The following is a 19945-nucleotide window of genomic DNA, read 5'->3' as shown; positions in this document are numbered from 1 at the left end:
CGGTGCCGAGCAGCACTCACCAGCCCGAGAGGCTTGTCTGCTCAGCCGCCGGGGCAGGCGGGGGCTGGGAGCTGAGGCTCAGGCTTCGGTCGGATCCCAGGGAGAGGACTGGGGTTGGCTGCATGAACACAGCCTGAAGGGGGCTAGTGCGCCACAGCTAGCTGGGAGGGAGTCCGGGAAAAAGTCTGGAACTGCCTAAGAGGCAAGAGACCATTGTTTCGGGGTGCGCGAGGAGAGGGGATTCAGAGCACCACCTAAATGAGCTCCAGAGACGGGCGCGAGCCTCATCTATCAGCGCGGACACCAGAGACAGGCATGAGACGCTAAGGCTGCTGCTGCCGCCACCAAGAAGCCTGTGTGCGAGCACAGGTCACTCTCCACACCTCCCCTCCCGGGAGCCTGTGCAGCCCGCCACTGCCAGGGTCCCGTGATCCAGGGACAACTTCCCCAGGAGAACACACGGCGCGCCTCAGGCTGTTGCAACGCCATGCTGGCCTCTACCGCGGCAGGCTCGCCCCGCATCCCTACCCCTCCTTCCCCCCAGCCTGAGTGAGCCAGAGCTCCCTGATCAGCTGCTTCTTTAACCCCGTCCTCTCTGGGCAGGGAACATATGCCCTCAGGTGACCTACACGCAGAGACGTGGCCAAATCCAAAGCTGAACCCCGGGAGCTGTGCAAACAAAGAAGAAAAAGGGAAATTTCTCCCAGCAGCCTGAGGAGCAGCGGATTAAATCTCCACAATCAACTTGATGTACCCTGAATCTCTGGAATACCTGAATAGACAACGAATCATCCCTAAATGTAGGCAGTGGACTCTGGGAGCAACAGTAGACTTGGGGTTTGCTTTCTGCAACTAATTTGTTTCTGCTTTTATGTTTATCTTAGTTTAGTATTTAGAGTTTATTATCACTGGTAGATTTGTTTACTGATTTGGTTGCTCTCTTCCTCCTCTTTTTTATATATAGATATACTATTTTTTTCCTTTTCCTCTTTTTGTGAGTGTGTATGTGTATGTTTCTCTGTGTGATTTTGTCTGTATAGCTTTGCTTTTACCATTTGTCCTAGGGTTTTGTCTGTCCTTTTGTTTTTTTTTTTTTTTAGTATAGTCTTTAGCACCTGTTATCATTGGTGGATTTGTTTTTCGGCTTGGTTGCTCTCATCTTTCTTTTTTTTTTTTATTACATTTTAATTTTTTTATTTTTAGTAATTATTTTTTACTTTTTATTTTAATAACATTATTTTCTTTTCTTTCTCTCTTTCTTCCTTTCTTCCTTTCTCCCTTTTCTTCTGAGCCGTGTGGCTGACAGGGTCTTGGTGCTCTGGCTGGGTGTCAGGCCTGTGCACCAAGGTGGGAGAGCCGAGTTCAGGACATTGGTCCACCAGAGACCTCCTGGCTCCACGTAGTATCAAATGGTGAAAGCTCTCCCACACATCTCCATCTCAGTGCTAAGACCCAGCTCCACACAACAACCAGCAAGCTACAGTGCTGGACACCCTATGCCAAACAACTAGCAAGACAGGAACACAAACCACACCCATTAACAGAGAGGCTGCCTAAAATCATAATAAGGTCACAGACACCCCAAAACACACCACGAGATGCAGTCCTGCTCACCAGAAAGACAAGATCCAGCCTCATCCACCAAAACACAGGCACCAGTCTCCTCCACCAGGAAACCTACACAACGCACTGAACCAACCTTAGCCACTGGGGCAGACACCAAAAACAACAGGAACTATGAACCTGCAGCCTGCGAAAAGGAGACCCCAAACACAGTAAGTTAAGCAAAATGAGAAGACAGAGAAACACACAGCAGATGAAGGAGCAAGGTAAAAACCCACCAGACCAAACAAATGAAGAGGAAAGAGGCAGTCTACCTGAAAAAGAATTCAGAGTAATGATAGTAAAGATGATCCAAAATTTTGGAAATAGAATGGAGAAAATACAAGAAATGTTGAACAAGGACCTAGAAGAACTAAAGAGCAAACAAACAATGATGAACAACACAATAAATGAAATTAAAAATTCTCTAGAAGGAATCAATAGCAGAATAACTGAGGCAGAAGAACGGATAAGTGGCCTGGAAAATAAAATAGTGGAAATAACTACTGCAGAACAGAATAAAGAAAAAAGAATGAAAAGAATTGAGGACAGTCTCAGAGACCTCTGGGACAACATTAAACACACCAACATTTGAATTATATGGGTCTGAGAAGAAGAAGAGAAAAAGAAAGGGACTGAGAAAATATTTGAAGAGATTATAGTTGAAAACTTCTCTAATATGGGAAAGGAAATGGTCAGTCAAGTGCAGGAAGTGCAGAGAGTCCCATACAGGATAAACCCAAGGAGAAACATGCCAAGACACATACTAATCAAACTATCAAAAATTAAATACAAAGAAAAAATATTAAAAGCTGCAAGAGAAAAATAACATACAAGGGAATGCCCATAAGGTTAACAGCTGATCTTTCAGCAGAAACTCTGCAAGCCAGAAGGGAGTGGCAGGACATATTTAAAGGGATGAAAGGGAAAAACCTACAACCAAGATTACTCTACCCAGCAAGGATCTCACTCAGATTCGATGGAGAAATTAAAACCTTTACAGACAAGCAAAAGCTAAGAGAATTCAGCACCACCAAAACACCTTTACAACAAATGCTAAAGGAAATTCTCTAGGCAGGAAACACAAGAGAAGGAAAAGACCTACAATAATAAACCCAAAACAATTAAGAAAATGGTAATAGGAACATACATAGCGATAATTACCTTAAATGTAAATGGATTAAATGCTCCAACCAAAAGACATAGACTGGCTGAACGGATACAAAAACAAGACCTGTATATATGCTGTCTACAAGAGACCCACTTCAGACCTAGGGACACATACAGACTGAAAGTGAGGGGATAGAAAAAGATATTCCATGCAAATGGAAATCAAAAGAAAGCTGGAGTAGCAATTCTCGTATCAGACAAAATAGACTTTAAAATAAAGACTATTACAAGAGACAAAGAAGAACACTACATAATGATCAAGGAATCGATCCAAGAAGAAGATATAACAATTGTAAATATTTATGCACCCAACCTAGGAGCACCTCAATACATAAGGCAAATGCTAACAGCCATGAAAGGGGAAAACGACAGTAACACAATAATAGTAGGAGACTTTAACACCCCACTTTCACCAATGGACAGATCATCCTAAATAAAAATAAGTAAGGAAACACAAGCTTTAAATGATACGTTAAACAAGATGAACTTAATTGAATATTTATAGTACATTCCATCCAGAAACAACAGAATACGCTTTCTTAAGTGCTCAAGGAACATCCTCCAGGATAGATCATATCTTGGGTCACAAATCAAGCCTTGGTAAATTTAAGAAAATTGAAATCATATCAAGTATCTTTTGCGATCACAATGCTATGAGACTAGATATCAAATACAAGGAAAAAATCTGTAAAAAATATAAACACATGGAAGCTAAACAATACACTACTAAATAACCAAGAAATCACTGAAGAAATCAAAAAATACCTAGAAACAAATGGGACTTAATGAAACTTAAAAGCTTTTGCACAGCAAAGGAAACCATAAACAAGACGAAAAGATAACCCTCAGAATGGGAGAAAATATTTGCAAATGAAGCAACTGACAAAGGATGAGCCTCCAAAATTTACAAGCAGCTCATGCAGCTCAATATCAAAAAAACAAACAACCCAATCCAAAAATAGGCAGAAGACCTAAATAGACATTTCTCCAAAGAAGGTATACAGATTGCCAACAAACAAATGAAAGAATGCTCAACATCACTAATCATTAGAGAAATGCAAATCAAAACTACAATGAGGTATCACCTCACACCAGTCAGAATGGCCATCATCAAAAAATCTACAAACAGCAAATGCTGGAGAGAGTGTGGAGAAAAGGGAACCCTCTTGCACTGTTGGTGGGAATGTAAATTGATACAGCCACTATGGAGAACAGTATGGAGGTTCCTTAAAAAACTAAAAATAGAACTACCATATGACCCAGCAATCCCACTACTGGGCATGCATCCTGAGAAAACCATGATTCAAAAAGAGTCATGTACCACAATGTTCATTGCAGCTCTATTTACAATAGCCAGGACATGGAAGCAACCTAAGTGTCCATCGACAGATGAACGGATAAAGAAGATGTGGCACATATATACAATGGAATATTACTCAGCCATAAAAAGAAATGAAATTGAGTTATTTGCAGTGAGGTAGATGGACCTAGAGTCTGTCATACAGAGTGAAGTAAGTCAGAAAGAGAAAAACAAATATAGTATGCTAACACATATATATGGAATGTAAAAAAAAAAAAAGGTTATGAAGAACCTAGGGGCAGGACAGGAATAAAGATGCAGACATAGAGAATGGACTTGAGTACATGGGGAGGGGGAAGGGTAAGCTGGGACGAAGTGAGAGAGTGGCATGGACATATATACACTACCAAATGTAAAATAGCTAGTGGGAAGCAGCTGCGTAGCACAGCGAGGTCAGCTCGGTGCTTTGTGACCACCTAGAGGGGTGGGATAGGGAGGATGGGGGGGAGACGCAAGAGAATGGAGATATGGGGATATATGTATATGTATAGCTGATTCACTTTGTTATACCGCAGAAACTAACACACCATTGTAACGCAATTATACTCCAATAAAGATGTTAAAAAAAAATTAAAAGTTTTAATAGAGTTAGCTTTATGAGAAACTACATTGCCCTTGTTTTTCACCTTTCTCCACAAACTAAGAAAAATGTTACATTTGTCCACAGAGGGTATCTGGAAGCTCCTGATTTAAGCTGTAACTCTGACACCATGATGCTAGTTAAGGTTGAAGGTCCACTCTAGAACATTTCACTGGTGATTCACTGATTAAGAAATTACTTAGCTTGCTCACTAGCCCTTTATCAAACCGAATGGTTGGCAGCAAATCGTTGCCGCTAATACATGTGGAGCTTGGCAGGGCGTTTAAGGATATATTTGAAACTTCTCCAGGGAAGGAGCTTCCAAGGCCAGTTGAGGCATCTGCTTGCACAGTCAGCAATTCCCTTTTAGGAAACGCGGTGCCCCAGGGAGTCTCGGCTTTACCGACACCCATTACTGGTGCCAAGACCAAGCAGTGGGCACCAACAGCTTCTTTTTCTGCTGCCTGGACCCGAGTTCATGAATTTGCTCAGAAGTCAGAATTACACTGGCTATTTCTTTAGAACAAATCAGGAAGTAGAACAGTGGGGCAGGATGGGGGATCAATACCCCCAACTGTTGGATGCCTCTCAGTTGACTAAATAAATGCCCCAGTAGGAAATAAACTCTATCTAATGATATTTCAAATGAATTCTAGGTTGTACCCATTTAACTGAATCCAGTCTATGGGGTTACCAAATAATACATATTACAAAAATAATATATTTTATTCTCTAAAACAGTAGATTTCTCAGTCCACGTACTTCCACTGACTCAGACTAATGAACCAAAAGAGAGTTGGTGAAGACTGCCTTTGTTAAGCATCTATAGAGAACAGATGTCAGTCTCCTTGCCCAGTCCCTCAGTTACAGCTAGAGGGTTATGAATGGATATCAGACGAGCCCCTGGCACATGTAAATAAATGTCTGCAGGATGCTTTAGAGCAAAGGTTAGTACAGTATGGCGCACGGGCCAGATCCAACCCACCATCTATTTTTATATGGCTCATAAGCTAGGAGTGGCTTTCATATTTCTAAATGCTTGGAAAATAAAAATATTTTGTGACAAGTGAAAATGATGTGAAATTCAAATTTCAGTGTCCACAAATAAAGTGTTAGTGGAATAGAGCCATGTTCGTTAGTTTCCACATTATCCCTGGCTGCCTTCATGCCGCAGCAGCAGAGTTGAGTCGTTGTGACAGAGACTGTCTGAACAGCAGAACATAAAATATTTACTGTCTGGCCCATCACAGAAAAAGCATGCCAACCCCTACATTCAACTGTTCTCAGAAATAACAAAAAACATAGGTTACTCAAGTGTAAAACAAGGTTAATATTACTTATTGTACTGTAAGTATGCCTCCAGGAAGGAAAGAAGAAATAGTTCAGGAGAAAAAAAAAATAAAGCTTCTGCCAGTCTTTTGAATTCAAAATCTATACCCATAGGTTTCTCAGTCCTTTCAACCATATAAATTGTGCTCAGTGTCCTATTTTAACAGGAATATAATTCCATCATTGGCATTGTGTATGTGTGTCTCCAAATAAAATTTCCACAAATGATCCCATAGCAATGCATAGTTGAAATCCTCATATAATTCATAGGACCTAAATTGGTAAAGTGATGGGTAACGCTGGTCACTGTAATTAAGTTTACACTGGCGAGGCCATATAGCAGAAGTCAGATTCTCTGAAGGCCTTCACTCCCATTCTCATTGAAGTAGCTGCTGAATATTGAAGCCAGCTTACAGATTTCGTTTTTTAACCTAGGTTAGTTTCAAGATGAAAATGAAAAAAAATGTCTATAGCTTTGGATAGGATAAAAAGTTAGTATAGCATGAGTGTTTAATAATTGGCAAATACATCACCATAATTTGTTCATAAGACACTCTTTGAACTAAAATGTTCTTTATTTAAAGAACAATAAAGAAGTGAATTATCTCCCAATCTAATTCCCACTTGGAGTAGAAGCAGCCCACCATTAAACAGAGCTACCTTGTGTTTTACTCATTAACCTGAGTAAACATGAATTGTGTTGCCTGAAAAAGTTGTGAGGAGACCTTAGAGAAAAACATAATCGCTCTTCAGCTATAGAGATTCTGCAAATCATAAACCGTAGCTATTAAGCCAGGGAGGGGAGGAAGGGGGGGATACATGGGAACAAATGATGTTTCCAGTAGAAAAAGAGTGTTCCTGATCATGACCTTTTGTTTCCCAAATTGAGATCCACAGAGAATTATTTGCCACAAGGTATTAAAAGGTTTTCCGCAAAACTGATTTAATCTTGAAATAAGTTTGAAAAATATCAGAGTACCGAGATTTCAATATTGTTGCACATTTCAGAGCCTTTATTATGCTAATAAGCATTGTGAATCTCCAAGGGCAGGATGTAAGTTTCCTAAATTTGTTTGAGTAGATTCTCCTAAACATGTGTCAGGAAACATGCAAATCGGAAGCACTGGCTCCGTCTTTGATGTCTGTTTTCTTGGCCGTCTAGTCTGTTTCTCCCAGATTCCTCCAATCCCTTGGGATAGGGGAAATTAAAGCCCTCCCAAGTTAAAAGTGTTTTGTTGCTATAAACTAGTGGATCTGAGATTATTTATGACAAACACCTTAACTAAATATTAGACCGTCCAAGATAACATAATGGTTTTAAGAAGCTGATTTTCGGGCTTCCCCGGTGGCGCAGTGGTTAAGAATCCGCCTGCCAATGCAGGGCATACGGGTTCAAGCCCTAGGCCGGGAATATCCCACATGCTGCGGAGCAACTAAGCCCGTGTGCCACAACAACTGAGCCTGCGTTCTAGAGTCTGCGAGCCACAACTACTGAAGCCCGCGTGCCTAGAGCCCGTGCTCTGCAACAAGAGAAGCCACCACAATGAGAAGCCCGCGCACCGCAATGAAGAGTAGCCCCTCTCTGCAACTAAATAAAGCCCGCGTGTAGCAACGGAGACCCAACGCAGCCAAAAATAAATAAATAAAACAAATAAATTAAAAACCAAAAAGAAGCCAATTCTTACTAGGGAAATTTTCATTTTACTTTCCCAATCATTTTAACAAAAAATAGTAAATAAGATCAGACAACATAACTCAAGTTTGAGAGGGGAAAGTCTGAAATTCATTTGCCTACCCACTGGGTACAAATATGCAATGCATGGACATTAAAATAACAAAGAAGAGTCTCAGAGTCCTTCATGGCTGGAATCAATTCAGTAACCTCCCATTTCTTTTGGATTGCAAATCTGTGGCCAATTTTTTTGGCCCAACTTTTTGAAGGACCCAGTGCCTCCCTCACCAAAGAAGATGTAGGAAAACTGGAAGTGATCACATATCCTAGGAGACAAGTGTTGCCAAATGAAAGTGGAACATTGGGTTTTCAGCAAGTCTGAAGAACAATGCAATAATTGAGCTCTCTTTGCAAACTCAGGGCATTGATGTACTCTTTGTAGAGGCATTTTAACCTAAGGCCAACTGTTCTTAGCTACAGCACTCCAGAAGAAAGTTGTCTCTTGGTTTAACTAAACCAACTCTATCACCTCTACATTCTTTGTATATGTTTGGAAACACATACTACTTATAATGATTGCAAGATCCTCTTCTGTTGCCCAGACTGTGAATTATAACCAAGTCCACTTTTTCTCGTACTAAAGAATTTCTCTAAATCAGCCTGAAAACCTCAATGATTGGACTTTAAAAATGTTAATTTTTTAATCAAACAAGCAAAAGAAAAAAAAAAAAACCCAAACAAAACAAAAAGCACTGCATTCAGAGAGAGGAAATAAAGCAGATGTAATGAACAAGCTATAAACATTAAAAGCAAGTATCATCTGTACTTCTTTTCTTTCAGAAAACTTAGGATGCTTTTCTGTATCATTATTTCTCATAGTATCCACATGATAGTTGGGTCTGGGGGACAACTGTCACTGTGTCTGTTGATCGAATGGGATTACTTAAATAATCTGCTTTGGGCTTAAATCAGAAAAAGTAAGTTTATCCATTTTTCAGCCCAATGAGTTCTTGATTTTGCCTTAAATGAAAATACAATCATCCCAGGGGGGATCACAGAAAAAAACAGATGGGATTATGTTTTTGTGAAGTTAATAATTTGGCTTCTTTTCAGAGGATTTATATAGGTTTTCACAGAATCCATACAATCTGCCATCTGGCAATTCAGCTCTGTTGATAAAAGTGTGACTAGGTCATATTAACTATGGCATCTACACAGTTGCATGTAATCGATTTTGTTTCTTTTAGAAGTTGAAATACTTCAAAGAGTTCATGCTCAGAGACTCTGACACTGGTAAATAATATTATAACTAGCATTAATTGGGTGGTTACTTTATATGAGATACCTTGCTAAGTGTTTTATCTGCGTAATTTTATTCTATCCTCACAATGACCCAGTGAAGTATGCCCAATTAACTTGTATTTTATATATGAAGAAACTGAGCTTACAGAGGTTTGATAACTTGTACAATAGAAGGGTTTGGGTTTTTTTTTTTTTCCAGATTAATTCACTAGTAATTATTCAGATTTGGGGACTTTTTTCTATCGTATTTCAAATCCCTTTAGAACACTTGATAATTAGTCAAGTTGACTCTAGTGTTTGATGGTTGATCAGGCTATATCCCCTTTGCTTTTTCTCATAGAAATACACAGATTGCTAGTCTGTGGCACAGCTGAGATTTGAAACTGTGTATGGGTTTCCACTACCAGAGCCCTGGCCTGTTATGTCAGGTGGTCTCCCACTACTAAAACACAAAACATAATTAGGTGGAAGACAGTGTGCTGGGTGGTTCCTCAAAAAATTGACGGATTATCATATGATCCAGCAATTCTGCTTCTAAGGATGTACCAGTTGAAAACAGGGACTTGAACAGATACTTGTACACCCGTGTTCACAGCAGCATTATTTATGGTAGTCAAAAGGTAGAAACAACCTAATGTTCACTGATGAATGAAAGAATAAACAAAATGTGGTATCTGCATACAGTAGACTATTATTCAGCCTTAAAAAGGAATGAAATTCTGATACATGCTACAGTATGGATAAACCTTGAAAACTGAAATAAACCAGACACAAAAGGACAAATATTACATGATTCCACTTATATAAGGTACCTAGAATAGTTAAAATCGTAGAGACAGAGTAGAATGGTGGTTGTCAGAGGCTGTGGGGAAGAGGAAATGGGGAGTTACTGTGTCATGGGCACAAAATTTCAGTTTGGGAAGATTAAAAAGTTCTATGGTGGTGGTGATGGTTGTCCCCAGATGTGAATATACTCAATGCCACTGAACTGTACACTTAAAAATCGTTAAAATGGTACACTTTATTATGTATTATACCACAATAAAAAATGTAACTAGGACTTGGGTTTGCCCTAAGCCACAAAAGAAAACAACAGTATCATGTGAGGTCTACTTTGTAAAAAATCACTTAACATTAATTAACTAAGCCTCCTGCTCTTCCACAGCAGCTGTAAAGCTTATACTTTGTTTTCACTAAATAAAGAGCAACACAAGTAACTAACAGAATGATCTCAAGATCAGTATCAGAGAGAACAGCATGAAACACAAAGTGTCAGGATGAATTCCAGCAAGAACAGCTTATCTCAAGGGACATCCACTAACATCTTATTCCTTAATTACCTTCCAAGTGAACCAAAACATTTTTTCCATGAGAAAGGAATCTTGAAATATTACTTGGGAAAATGGGTACACATTTTCTCCTCAAGTCTATATATTGGGAATAGCAAACACTTTGAAGGAAATATTAGATACTTTTCCATCACATTTTGGGATTCTTTTCAGCAATATATTAAAAAGAATTAAATTGGTTCATTTAAGTACCCTAGATTCTGGCCCCATTTGATTATTTATATAAAAATAGATCAAAAATGATATAGGCATTAATGTTCTTGGATTAGTCAGTGCTTTTTGTTGTTGTTTCTTGGTCAGAAGCCTCACAGCAATCAAAATTTAACCTTGTGCTCAATCCAGACCTATGAAAGGAGCCAAATCACCTTTATAGGATTTACTGATTAAAAAAAAGTATATAACCGGAATTTCATACTTTTCCTCCCCAAAACTCAGTGATCTTGTAAACAAGTTAATATGGCAGTTAAATGCGATCCCTTTCAGGACTTCCCTGGTGGCGCAGTGGTTGGGAATCCACCTGCCAATGCAAGGGACATGGGTTCGAGCCCTGGTCTGGGAGGATCCCACATGCCGCGGAGCAACTAAGCCTCTGGGCCACAGCTACTGAGCCTGCACTCTAGAGACTGCAAGCCACAACTACTGAGCCCGCGTGCCACAACTACTGAAGCCCACGTGCCTGGAGCCCGTGCTCCACAGCAACAGAAGCCACCGCAGTGAGAAGCCCGCGCACCACGACAAAGAGTAGCCCCTGCTCACCACAACTAGAGAAAGCCCGCGCGCAGCAACGAAGACCCAACGCAGCCATAAATAGATAAATAAATTTATTTTTTAAAAATCCCTTTCATAATATACAAACTCATCCTCATCGGAATGTGAAGATATAGGCAACTGGTCATTTCCGATTTTGTCATTATTTGGACTTTTTCCTGTGCTTGAACTGTTCCTCTGTTATTACGTGAGTGGCTTCCTCACCTTTTTTAGGCTTTACCTCAGATGTCACCTCGTCAGAAAGGCCAACCCTGGCCACACCCTATCTGAGGTGGTCTCCTTACCATCACCCTGTCACTCTCCCTAAGATCACTCAGAGTCATTTCCTTGGTGGCACTTTAACACTATCTGAAGTTATCTGACTTATGTATTTGTGAACTAGTTTATTGTTTGCCTCCCACCATTAGAATACGAGCTCCACAAGGGCAGGGGAAGGGCCATCTTGTCTCCTACTCTGTTCCTCACATCTAGCAGAGGGACGTCTAGCAGAGTGATGGGCTCATAGTAGGCGGATTAGCCTTTCTACTTCTGCCTTGCAACTGTGTGTGTGAACGGACTCAGAGCTTCACCCCTGGGAAGTGCAGACATACCGTTACGCTCAGCTCTTGTCTCTAAGGGTGCTGCTGTAGGCTCACCTCATTGGCCTGGGGGGGCAGGACAACAAAAAGTGGTGACCTAGAGGGTGTTAAGAAAGATCTGCTTGCTCCTTAAGCCTAACCTCACCCCAACCTAGTTTTCCCAGAGCCCCTTGAAGGTCCTTATAAAGTGGTACCTGATTTCCCATTTGCCATAATCCCTTGGGGCAGTTGCTTTCTTGGGCACTCCATGAGACCAAGGGCTGGCTGGATTAAAGATTTAGACATCTCTGTATTTTCTCATTATCATGTTACCCTAATACCTTAAAACAACACATACCCCTAGCAAGTAACAAGCACGAAGCTGGCCTCTCTTACCTCCTCTGTTCTCTGAGGACCAGCCTCATGCACATTAGTTTTGAATCTGTAGGGAGCACAGTGAACCAAACAAATGAAATCCAAGCCTTCTTGCCTTCCCATTTTAGAGATGGAAAAATCAAGTAACATCCCTGGCCTCTAGATCCTTGACTTTACAGCTTGATAAAGCAAAGCAAGGCAACAGATATGAGCGGGAAAAAGTTTTCTTAAGACCATTTTCAAACTATATAATTTCAGGGTTCCTATAAAAATATTTTGTATAGGTAGTCACGATGCACCTCTAAACTGATAGTGAAGAGCTGGCAACAAGGCATCTTGATCGGTTAGACATTTGTGTTTTAAAGGGTCCAACCAAAGACTCAAAAATTAAGATCGCAGCAGACTTCTGTTTGTCCCCCAGCCGTGGCAAATAGCTAATTGTCCCCTTCTTTTGTAACAAAACATAACTCCTTGTATTTAGAAGGTTCATGGCCACGCAAGATAACGAAATTTCCCAGTCTCCTTTGTAATGAAGCATGTGCATGTGAGTGAAAGTGACAAGCAAGAGGCAGAGCATATCCTTAAAAGAAGTGGGCTCGGTCTCCCCACTCTTCCCCTTCCCACTGGCTGGAATGTGGATGTGGTGGTGAGCCATCCTGAGGCATGAGGGTGACAGTAACACTCTAGGGCTGGGAAGGGAAGGAAAGAAGCCAGCTTGTCAGAGCCAGAGTCCCTAACCCTTCGCAGCCACATCTCACCTGAATTACTTACGCCTAGATTGTTACGTGAGAAAGAAAAACACTACCATCTTCTTTATGCCACTGTTATTGGTAGTTTCTGTTTGAGCAAACTTTCCTTGATGATTCAGATGCTGCTTCATAATTTTTGCAAAGTGCCTTTCGGATCTCAAAATGATAAACTTTTGGAGTTGAAAAAGACCTTCAAGGTTACTACCCTCTCCTCTCACTTGATTGATGAGGAAATTGAAGGTAAATAAACTCCTTGAGCACACAGGTAGCTGGTAATAGGACTAGTGTTCAGATCTCCTGGATTTCAGTTCATTGTTCTTTTTCTCTGTGGTCCATTTAGCAGAACTCCCTGGAAATGACTCTGAGGGCTGCCTCTGGGGGGCCTGGATAACTTACTAGCTAGGACCCAGGGCCACCTTTTTCCCGGGCAACCTATAAATGGTATATGCCTACAAGGCTGCTGTAAAGTTTCCCTTTTCTCCAATAAAACTGATCCTTTTTCCTATGACCTAGCATTGTGGAATTTGGCTAGGACCCTGGAACATGCTAATCAGAAGCTCAGGAGGCACCAACTTGCTTGCCTGACTCCACTCTATAATATTATGAGTATCAATTATCATTCACATGCAACTTGATAATATAAGAATTTTTCTATAACAAGTAGCAATAGGGGTAACTTCGACTGTCAAGGGCGCAGCACAGAGAACAAGTCAATCATTTTGTTTCAAGGTCTTCTATCCACCAGATGTCAACCCATAGCTCCCTTTGGACAAAGGGCATTGGTAGAGTTGTGATTAAGAAAGCTGTATGGTATCACTTATATGCAGAATCTAAAAAGAAATTATACAAATGCACTTATTTACAAAACAGAAACAGACTCATAGATGTAGAGAATGAACTTATGGTTACCAGGGGGAAAGGGACAGTTAGGGAGTGCGGGATCGACATGTACACACTGCTATATTTAAAATGGATAACCAACAAGGACCTACGGTATAACACAGGGAACTCTGCTCAATATTATGTAACAACCTAAATGGGAAAAGAATTTGAAAAAGGACAGCTACATGTATATGTATAACTGAATCACTTTGCTGTACACCTGAAACTATCACAACACTGTTAATCAACTATACTCTAATATAAAATAAAAAGTTAAAAAAATTTAAAAAAAAGACTAATACATCACTTTTCTAATTAAAAAAAAAAAAAAAGTTGTCCAAGGTCCCAAGGTCCCATGGAAAGTGGAAGGTAAAAATCCAGCTCTTAGCATACCAGGTCCTCAGGTTACCCTTGCAGTTCTACCTTTTTTTTTTCTTTTTAAAGGCCTTACATGACAGTTTACTTATGAAACAAGGAGCTTATATTTGAATTTTGCAAACTCTATGTTTATATACAATTATCGCACGTTTCTCACCATCGTCATTTTCATCAAACACCGGTGGTTTGCTTGAAGTGTTGGCTCCCATGGTCAAGTCTACCCAGACCCGGATCCTCCAGTTACATTATCCCAGCAGAAACATTCATCTTCGCTCAAAAGAGAACCGGAAACCTTAGCTAGATATCTAGGAGAGAAAAAGAAACGGTGTCCTTATGAAATGGTGTACTCTCGGTACCCTGATTATAGACGATGGCCGAAAATTAACCTCATCTATGCCCCTGCAGTGGAATTTTTTTGTTCTTGAAAATAATAATTTTAGAGAAAACAGAGAACATCAAGCATCTGGGAGTACCCACTACATGGCCTCATCAGAAGTGGACCTGGACTTACAAAAAAGGAGGAAAGCGAAATATTTTTCTAAGTGTGAAGGCAAGTTTAAAATGAGGTCAGCAATACTTTATTTAACCACTATAAACTAAAAAATATTTTATTGTGACTCTCCATGTCTTTGAGAAAATATGTTAATTTTAAACATTTTTTTGATGTGTGATCAGCAACTTATTTTTTTAGTCATGAAAAGACATACCCCTCTTTCCTCCTACCCTGGAAGTTACTACAACATCAAAGGAACAAGTTCTGAGTTTGGGCTTGATCATACCAGCAAGTCGCTGAGTTTCATGGAACACATTACTTTTTTTCCTTTCCCTGAACTTGAAGATCATTAACGGTCCTTACCTCAAAGACAAATTAAATGTGATTTCATGAGATAATACGTAAAGTCTTTTCACAGCACAAGTGCTTGATAATTGCAGGCCGCTAGGGAGCCCAAATTGAATGACATATGTGAGAGCTAAAAAGCCCTGAAAGTTGTGTATTTATGGCTTTGTTCATTTTTAAACATAAATAACTTTACTTTCTTGGAAACTGGTAAGGAGAGGCCGCATCCAGAGTTCTGGTTCTAAAACTGATGCTGATAAGGGCTTTGGCTCAATGACCTAATCTCTCATCTCTTAAATGGGAGAAACAGCAGCGTCTTCTGTAGGAATAACAAGCTCAGATGCCTACAAGAGCCAGAGGGAAATGCAATTAATTGAGCTGGACCAGGTGGAAGACATTACTGCCTGCTGGCGACACTGGTGACCTCGTGAATCCAGGCTCCACCTAAAAGATGTCACTGCTCTTGGATCGAAAAGATTGTTGCTAAGTAGAAACATGGGCCCAGCGGCCAGGTCTTCAGATTTACCCAAAAAAAGGGTAAAGATCCAGATGTTATATAAAACTATATTTAAAATTTCGTTTTATGTAAAGCAACTATACTCCAATAAAAATTACTTTAAAAAAAAAGTTCGTTTTAGCTATGTGGCTTGAGCAAATCTCATGTACAGGACAAATACAGCTCGTGGCATATAGTTAACGAGACAATCTGTGAGACAGCTAGCACCACGCCTGGCACAGAATTTGCAAAGAATTAATATTAGCTATTGCTATTTTATTAGCAGTGGGTAGTTCCTTATCACGTATTATTTTTTTAAATTTGACACCTGTTGATTTCCTCTTGGAGTTTTTGCATGTGAAGGAAATACAGATCAGAGTCAGAATTGACAAAAAAGTATCCCACGTGAACCTGGGCTAAGGATGAGTTATTGAAAAGGAACTAGAGGAGCCCCGGAGCAAATCTAGAAGAAAAGCTCCTTTTCCTATTAGGGGAAATGTAAGTAAAGCCTTCATTTGGAAGGCAGACTCATTAAGGAAATGTGGCTTGTCATACTGAAAGCCAACTGCTGGCAAAGTGCCTTCTGGACTTTAAAAAGAATCATTAAATGGAGAGCAAAGACAGAGTCAGCAATTAGGAAGCAAGTGATTAAATGGTATGGGGGAGGGGAGAGAGGGGCAGGAGGTAACAGGTGTCTGGAGGAAGCTCAGAGGGGATGATGGAGATGAGGAAGATAGAAGGAACTCAACTGTATCTCTGGGCTAAAAACAAAGGGCTTTTAATCCCAGTGGAAAAAAGGATGAGGAAGAAGCAGGTGGGATGCCCTTAGTGTTTCCTTGTGGGCTAGGGAGAAGCAAATGGGGTGCCCTGTGTGTTGCACTACTGCATTTAGAGTCCAGAATAAGTGGGAAATAGTGTCAGGGCTGAGCCACAGATGACATTAGAGAGGCTCAGTCCTAAAGAGACCATCCATCTGAAGGAGCTGCAGTTGTTAATCCTACCGACTGGGGCTATGTTCTCTTTAATTTTGTGCGTAAAACCTCAGTACATGTAGTTTTCACACCACACCCCAATCCTGTCATTCTTAGATTTTTCTTCACACCTCAGGCTTTTCTCAAGTAGCCCATCTCCCTGCAACACAGGATGTACCGAGCACTGACCTTGCAAGTTGTCAAGTCAGAAAGAGAAAGAGGAATATTATCACAATTTGCCATATTTCTGAGTTGCATTCTGATGTGCAGACAATTTTGTTTACCAAAGATCCAGTGATTTTTTTTTTTTTTTTAAGCGGGAAGAAAATATGTAAACAGGGAACAAATTCTGTGTATGTTTGGGGGATGAACAGGAGGCTTGGACTATCGGGTGGTGGTTTCGCCACTGCACTTAATACTCTCAATCCAGTCTAGAATGGTCTTTATCTTTTTCTCCCTTCGTGGATAACCAAATTGGTAACTTTCCCTCAGATCCAGAAAGAAATCAACGTTTTTCTGGCAGGCAAGTGGAGACACATCTTTTCCGTTCCGCTGAATAGGGCCCAGAAGAGCTATAGGCCTCTTTCCTGACCTGATATTAACTCTGCAGTGTTACATAACCACTTTTTGAGATGCCAAGCAGACAGTCACCACCCATGGAAATGAACATCCTAAACAGAAAATATAAGAGAAACAGCAATGTGTCTTACAGGAACACAAGGAGTTTCCAGAGTCTACCTTGACCTGGCCACTTATCAGATTATTAACTGCAGATGACATTTGACCTTTGGCCTATACTTTTGGGGGATGTCAACAGGTGAGCTGCTCCAGGCAGCTAAGGCTCCCTAGGTAAAGAGGTGTCTTCTTCAGGAAGAACCTATGTTGTGATGCAAGAAAGTTGTAACTTCTGACAGAACTGTCTAGTTTTATCGTCACAGCATATGCATAGACATAATTTATTTTGTTTGCATTTGAAAAACAGAACTACTTAAGCTGAGACAAATTTAGAAATGTGAGAAAGAAAGAAAATATCCTGAAAAAGACCCAAGTTACAACCACTTGCAGTTAAGTATTGTTTATATTTCATCAACTTTTGCTTCATCATTTTTATGTATTAAAACTGTAGGTAAATAGTTTTTCCACCTCAATCCTCATGCCAAATTAATTCCCCTTTCATACTTCCCCAAAACAGCCACAATTGTGAATCTGGTATACATTTTACAGTCCACTTTCTACGATTTTACACACACGACATGTCTTTTCAAGTAAGTCACCTAAATGACATCATACAGTAGGTATATTTTGCATCTTACTGTAATCATTACCATTATACTTGTGCGATCTAGCCACGCTGATCTCTACAGCTCTGATTTCTGCTTTTTAAGCGCTGCATAGCAGTCCATTGTGTGAATCCTCGGCACTTTGTGTAAAAACGTTCAAATCCTTCAGTTTAGGGGGGAAAAATCCTGGTGGAGATGAAGCCAACCATCAAAGGCAGTGTTGGCTTGTTTTGAGACTGGAGGAAGAAACAAGCAGAAATACCTCCCGTACTTATCTCCACCCAGCAAATATTTACTGACGTCTGTCCGCATCTGGACCCGAGTCAGAGGCTGGGGGACAAAGTAGGGTACAAAATAGCTAAGAAGCTAGGAATGGTCCCAGCCCTATCAGATTGTGGTGGGTCATCCTGCCTGCCTGCCTTTGTATTTCTCTTCCGTTTTAACTTCCTAGCTTCCCAACAGTGCCCTTAGTATGCAGGTTTACTTAAAAGGAAAAAATCTAGACCATCACTCACCTAGATCTCGGCTCTCGCTTCACGCCTTCCGAGAAGCTCAGACTGGTGCTTCCACCGGGGAGCAGGAGCTAAAAGATCAACTCCGAGAAACGAGGAACAAGCAGGGAAAGGCACCTACCTGCCTGGGCGTTCCAGCGGCCGAGAGCGCAGGGCTGGGCGGGGCGGGGCGGGCTGGCACCTGCAGCTGCCGAGGGGTCCGAGCGCAGGCCGAGCTCGCAGCTCCTCCGGGAGGGGTGGTTCCGGGGTCGGGGCAGGGGCGGGGAGCAGATGGCCAGTGGGGCGGGCGGTCCCGGGCGCCGTGCTCCGCCAGGGGGAGGGCGAGGCGGGAGGGCGGTGCTGCGAGCTGGCCTCGGGTCCTGCGGCGTATTGGCAGGATCCGGAGCCGCAGAGACGCAGAGCGCGACCCAACTTCCCAGACCGAGACCCGGTTCCCCTGAAGTGACCCCCTTTCCCCCATCTCCCACTCTAGACACCCGGGCAGCGCCGCCGAGGATGGTGGATATGGAGGTGGCAGATAGGAGCCTGCAGATCTTAGATGGGGAGAGGCACGATTTCCTTTAATACTTCCTAGGGGTGTTACGAAGATCCAAGAGAGGGTTGAGAATTTTATAGATCCCGACGTGAAGGATCATTTAACGATTACGGTTTTGCAGATTTCCTCATTTTACAGCTGGGGAAATTGAGACACAGAGAAGAAAAATACTTGTCCAGTGTAACATAATTAATGGAGAGAACCTTTTCTAGACCCGGGTCTCCTGGCTCCCAGCCCCCATTTTTAACATCAATCCCACTGGAAGTTTCTTTGTTCTCTCCCATGGCAGCTCCCTGTACTTCCCCTTTGTAATAATCAACACGATTGAAATAACTTCTTACTGTTTTCTCTCTAACTCTAGAGTCACACACACTTAAGCCATCAGAGAATTGGCACATAGGTTTCTTACTGAAATTGCCAGGGTGTGAGATGGTGGGCAGTGGTGAGGCGAGGGTGAGGGGGGAGACACCGGAGGGTGTAGGTTTAGTCTGGGAGTGATGTGAGAACAAGCTTCTATTCAAGTCCAGCGTTTCCCTGCAATGTGGAAATACCAGCTCTGCGTTGCCAAATATTCAGATTTTAAAAGAGAAGCAAGACACGAGAACTTCTGTGAAATCTCGTATCATTTATAAACATTGGCAAGTTTTAAAAATGTTAAAAACTGTGTTGGTCCAACAAAATGTGTCTGTGGCTGAAACGTACTTTTCAGACTCCCACTTTTTGATCTTTCTAGATGTAAACTTGCACCGAGTGCAAGAACCACCTTGGCTTTGGTCACCTTGTTTAGTACTAGCTCATACAATGGTGTCTAATGCATCTTAAATATCTGCTGAAATTGTTGAAGCTATTGGTGGTCACCTTATAGTCAAGAGCCCCATAATTTACTCAAACAAATATTTCAGAGTAATTATCTTGTTTTATTATGACTTAGCCCCTTTCGTCTTCTTTCTATTACCTCAGCCATGGGCTACGTTCTATCCTAGTAATGTTCAAGGTTGGAATAACCTTGAACTTCAACTGGCCCACTCTCTCCTTTAGCAATGGGGGTCCTGAGGAAGGAATTTGCCAAAAGCCACACAATGAGTTGGTGGCAGAACTCTGTAGAACCTTACTTTATATTGCCAACTCCTTATGAAAACCTGTTTGAGAGAGAATCGGATGTATAAATGAACTTTTAAAATGGAATTTGGGTCAAGTTCCAAAAGAGGGCAACCAAGTTTAGAAAACAAAGAGAATTTTT

General features: G+C 41.2%; 1 protein-coding gene across 3 annotated transcripts in view; it reads right to left on the bottom strand.

Annotated features, from left to right (window-relative positions):
• The window catches only part of STK32A (serine/threonine kinase 32A), a 124227-nt gene extending 105837 nt beyond the window's left edge, over positions 1-18390 (bottom strand). For 2 of the 3 annotated variants that reach the window (XM_036847643.1, XM_036847645.1), the window contains exons 1-2: positions 18292-18390; positions 14231-14378 (exon numbers count right to left, since the gene is read on the bottom strand). In XM_036847643.1, the coding sequence (XP_036703538.1) occupies positions 14231-14282 (52 nt within the window). In that variant the 5' untranslated portion in view covers positions 14283-14378; positions 18292-18390. Of the gene's footprint in view, positions 1-14230; positions 14379-17703; positions 17823-18291 lie in introns of those variants that run through there. The other variant, XM_036847644.1, reaches the window with a different exon arrangement.
• Between the last annotated feature and the right edge of the window lie 1555 nt (positions 18391-19945).

This window comes from Balaenoptera musculus, chromosome 3 (genome assembly GCF_009873245.2).
Source record: "Balaenoptera musculus isolate JJ_BM4_2016_0621 chromosome 3, mBalMus1.pri.v3, whole genome shotgun sequence".
Classification (NCBI taxonomy): domain Eukaryota; kingdom Metazoa; phylum Chordata; class Mammalia; order Artiodactyla; family Balaenopteridae; genus Balaenoptera; species Balaenoptera musculus.
This window is presented reverse-complemented; position numbering and strand designations above follow the sequence as displayed.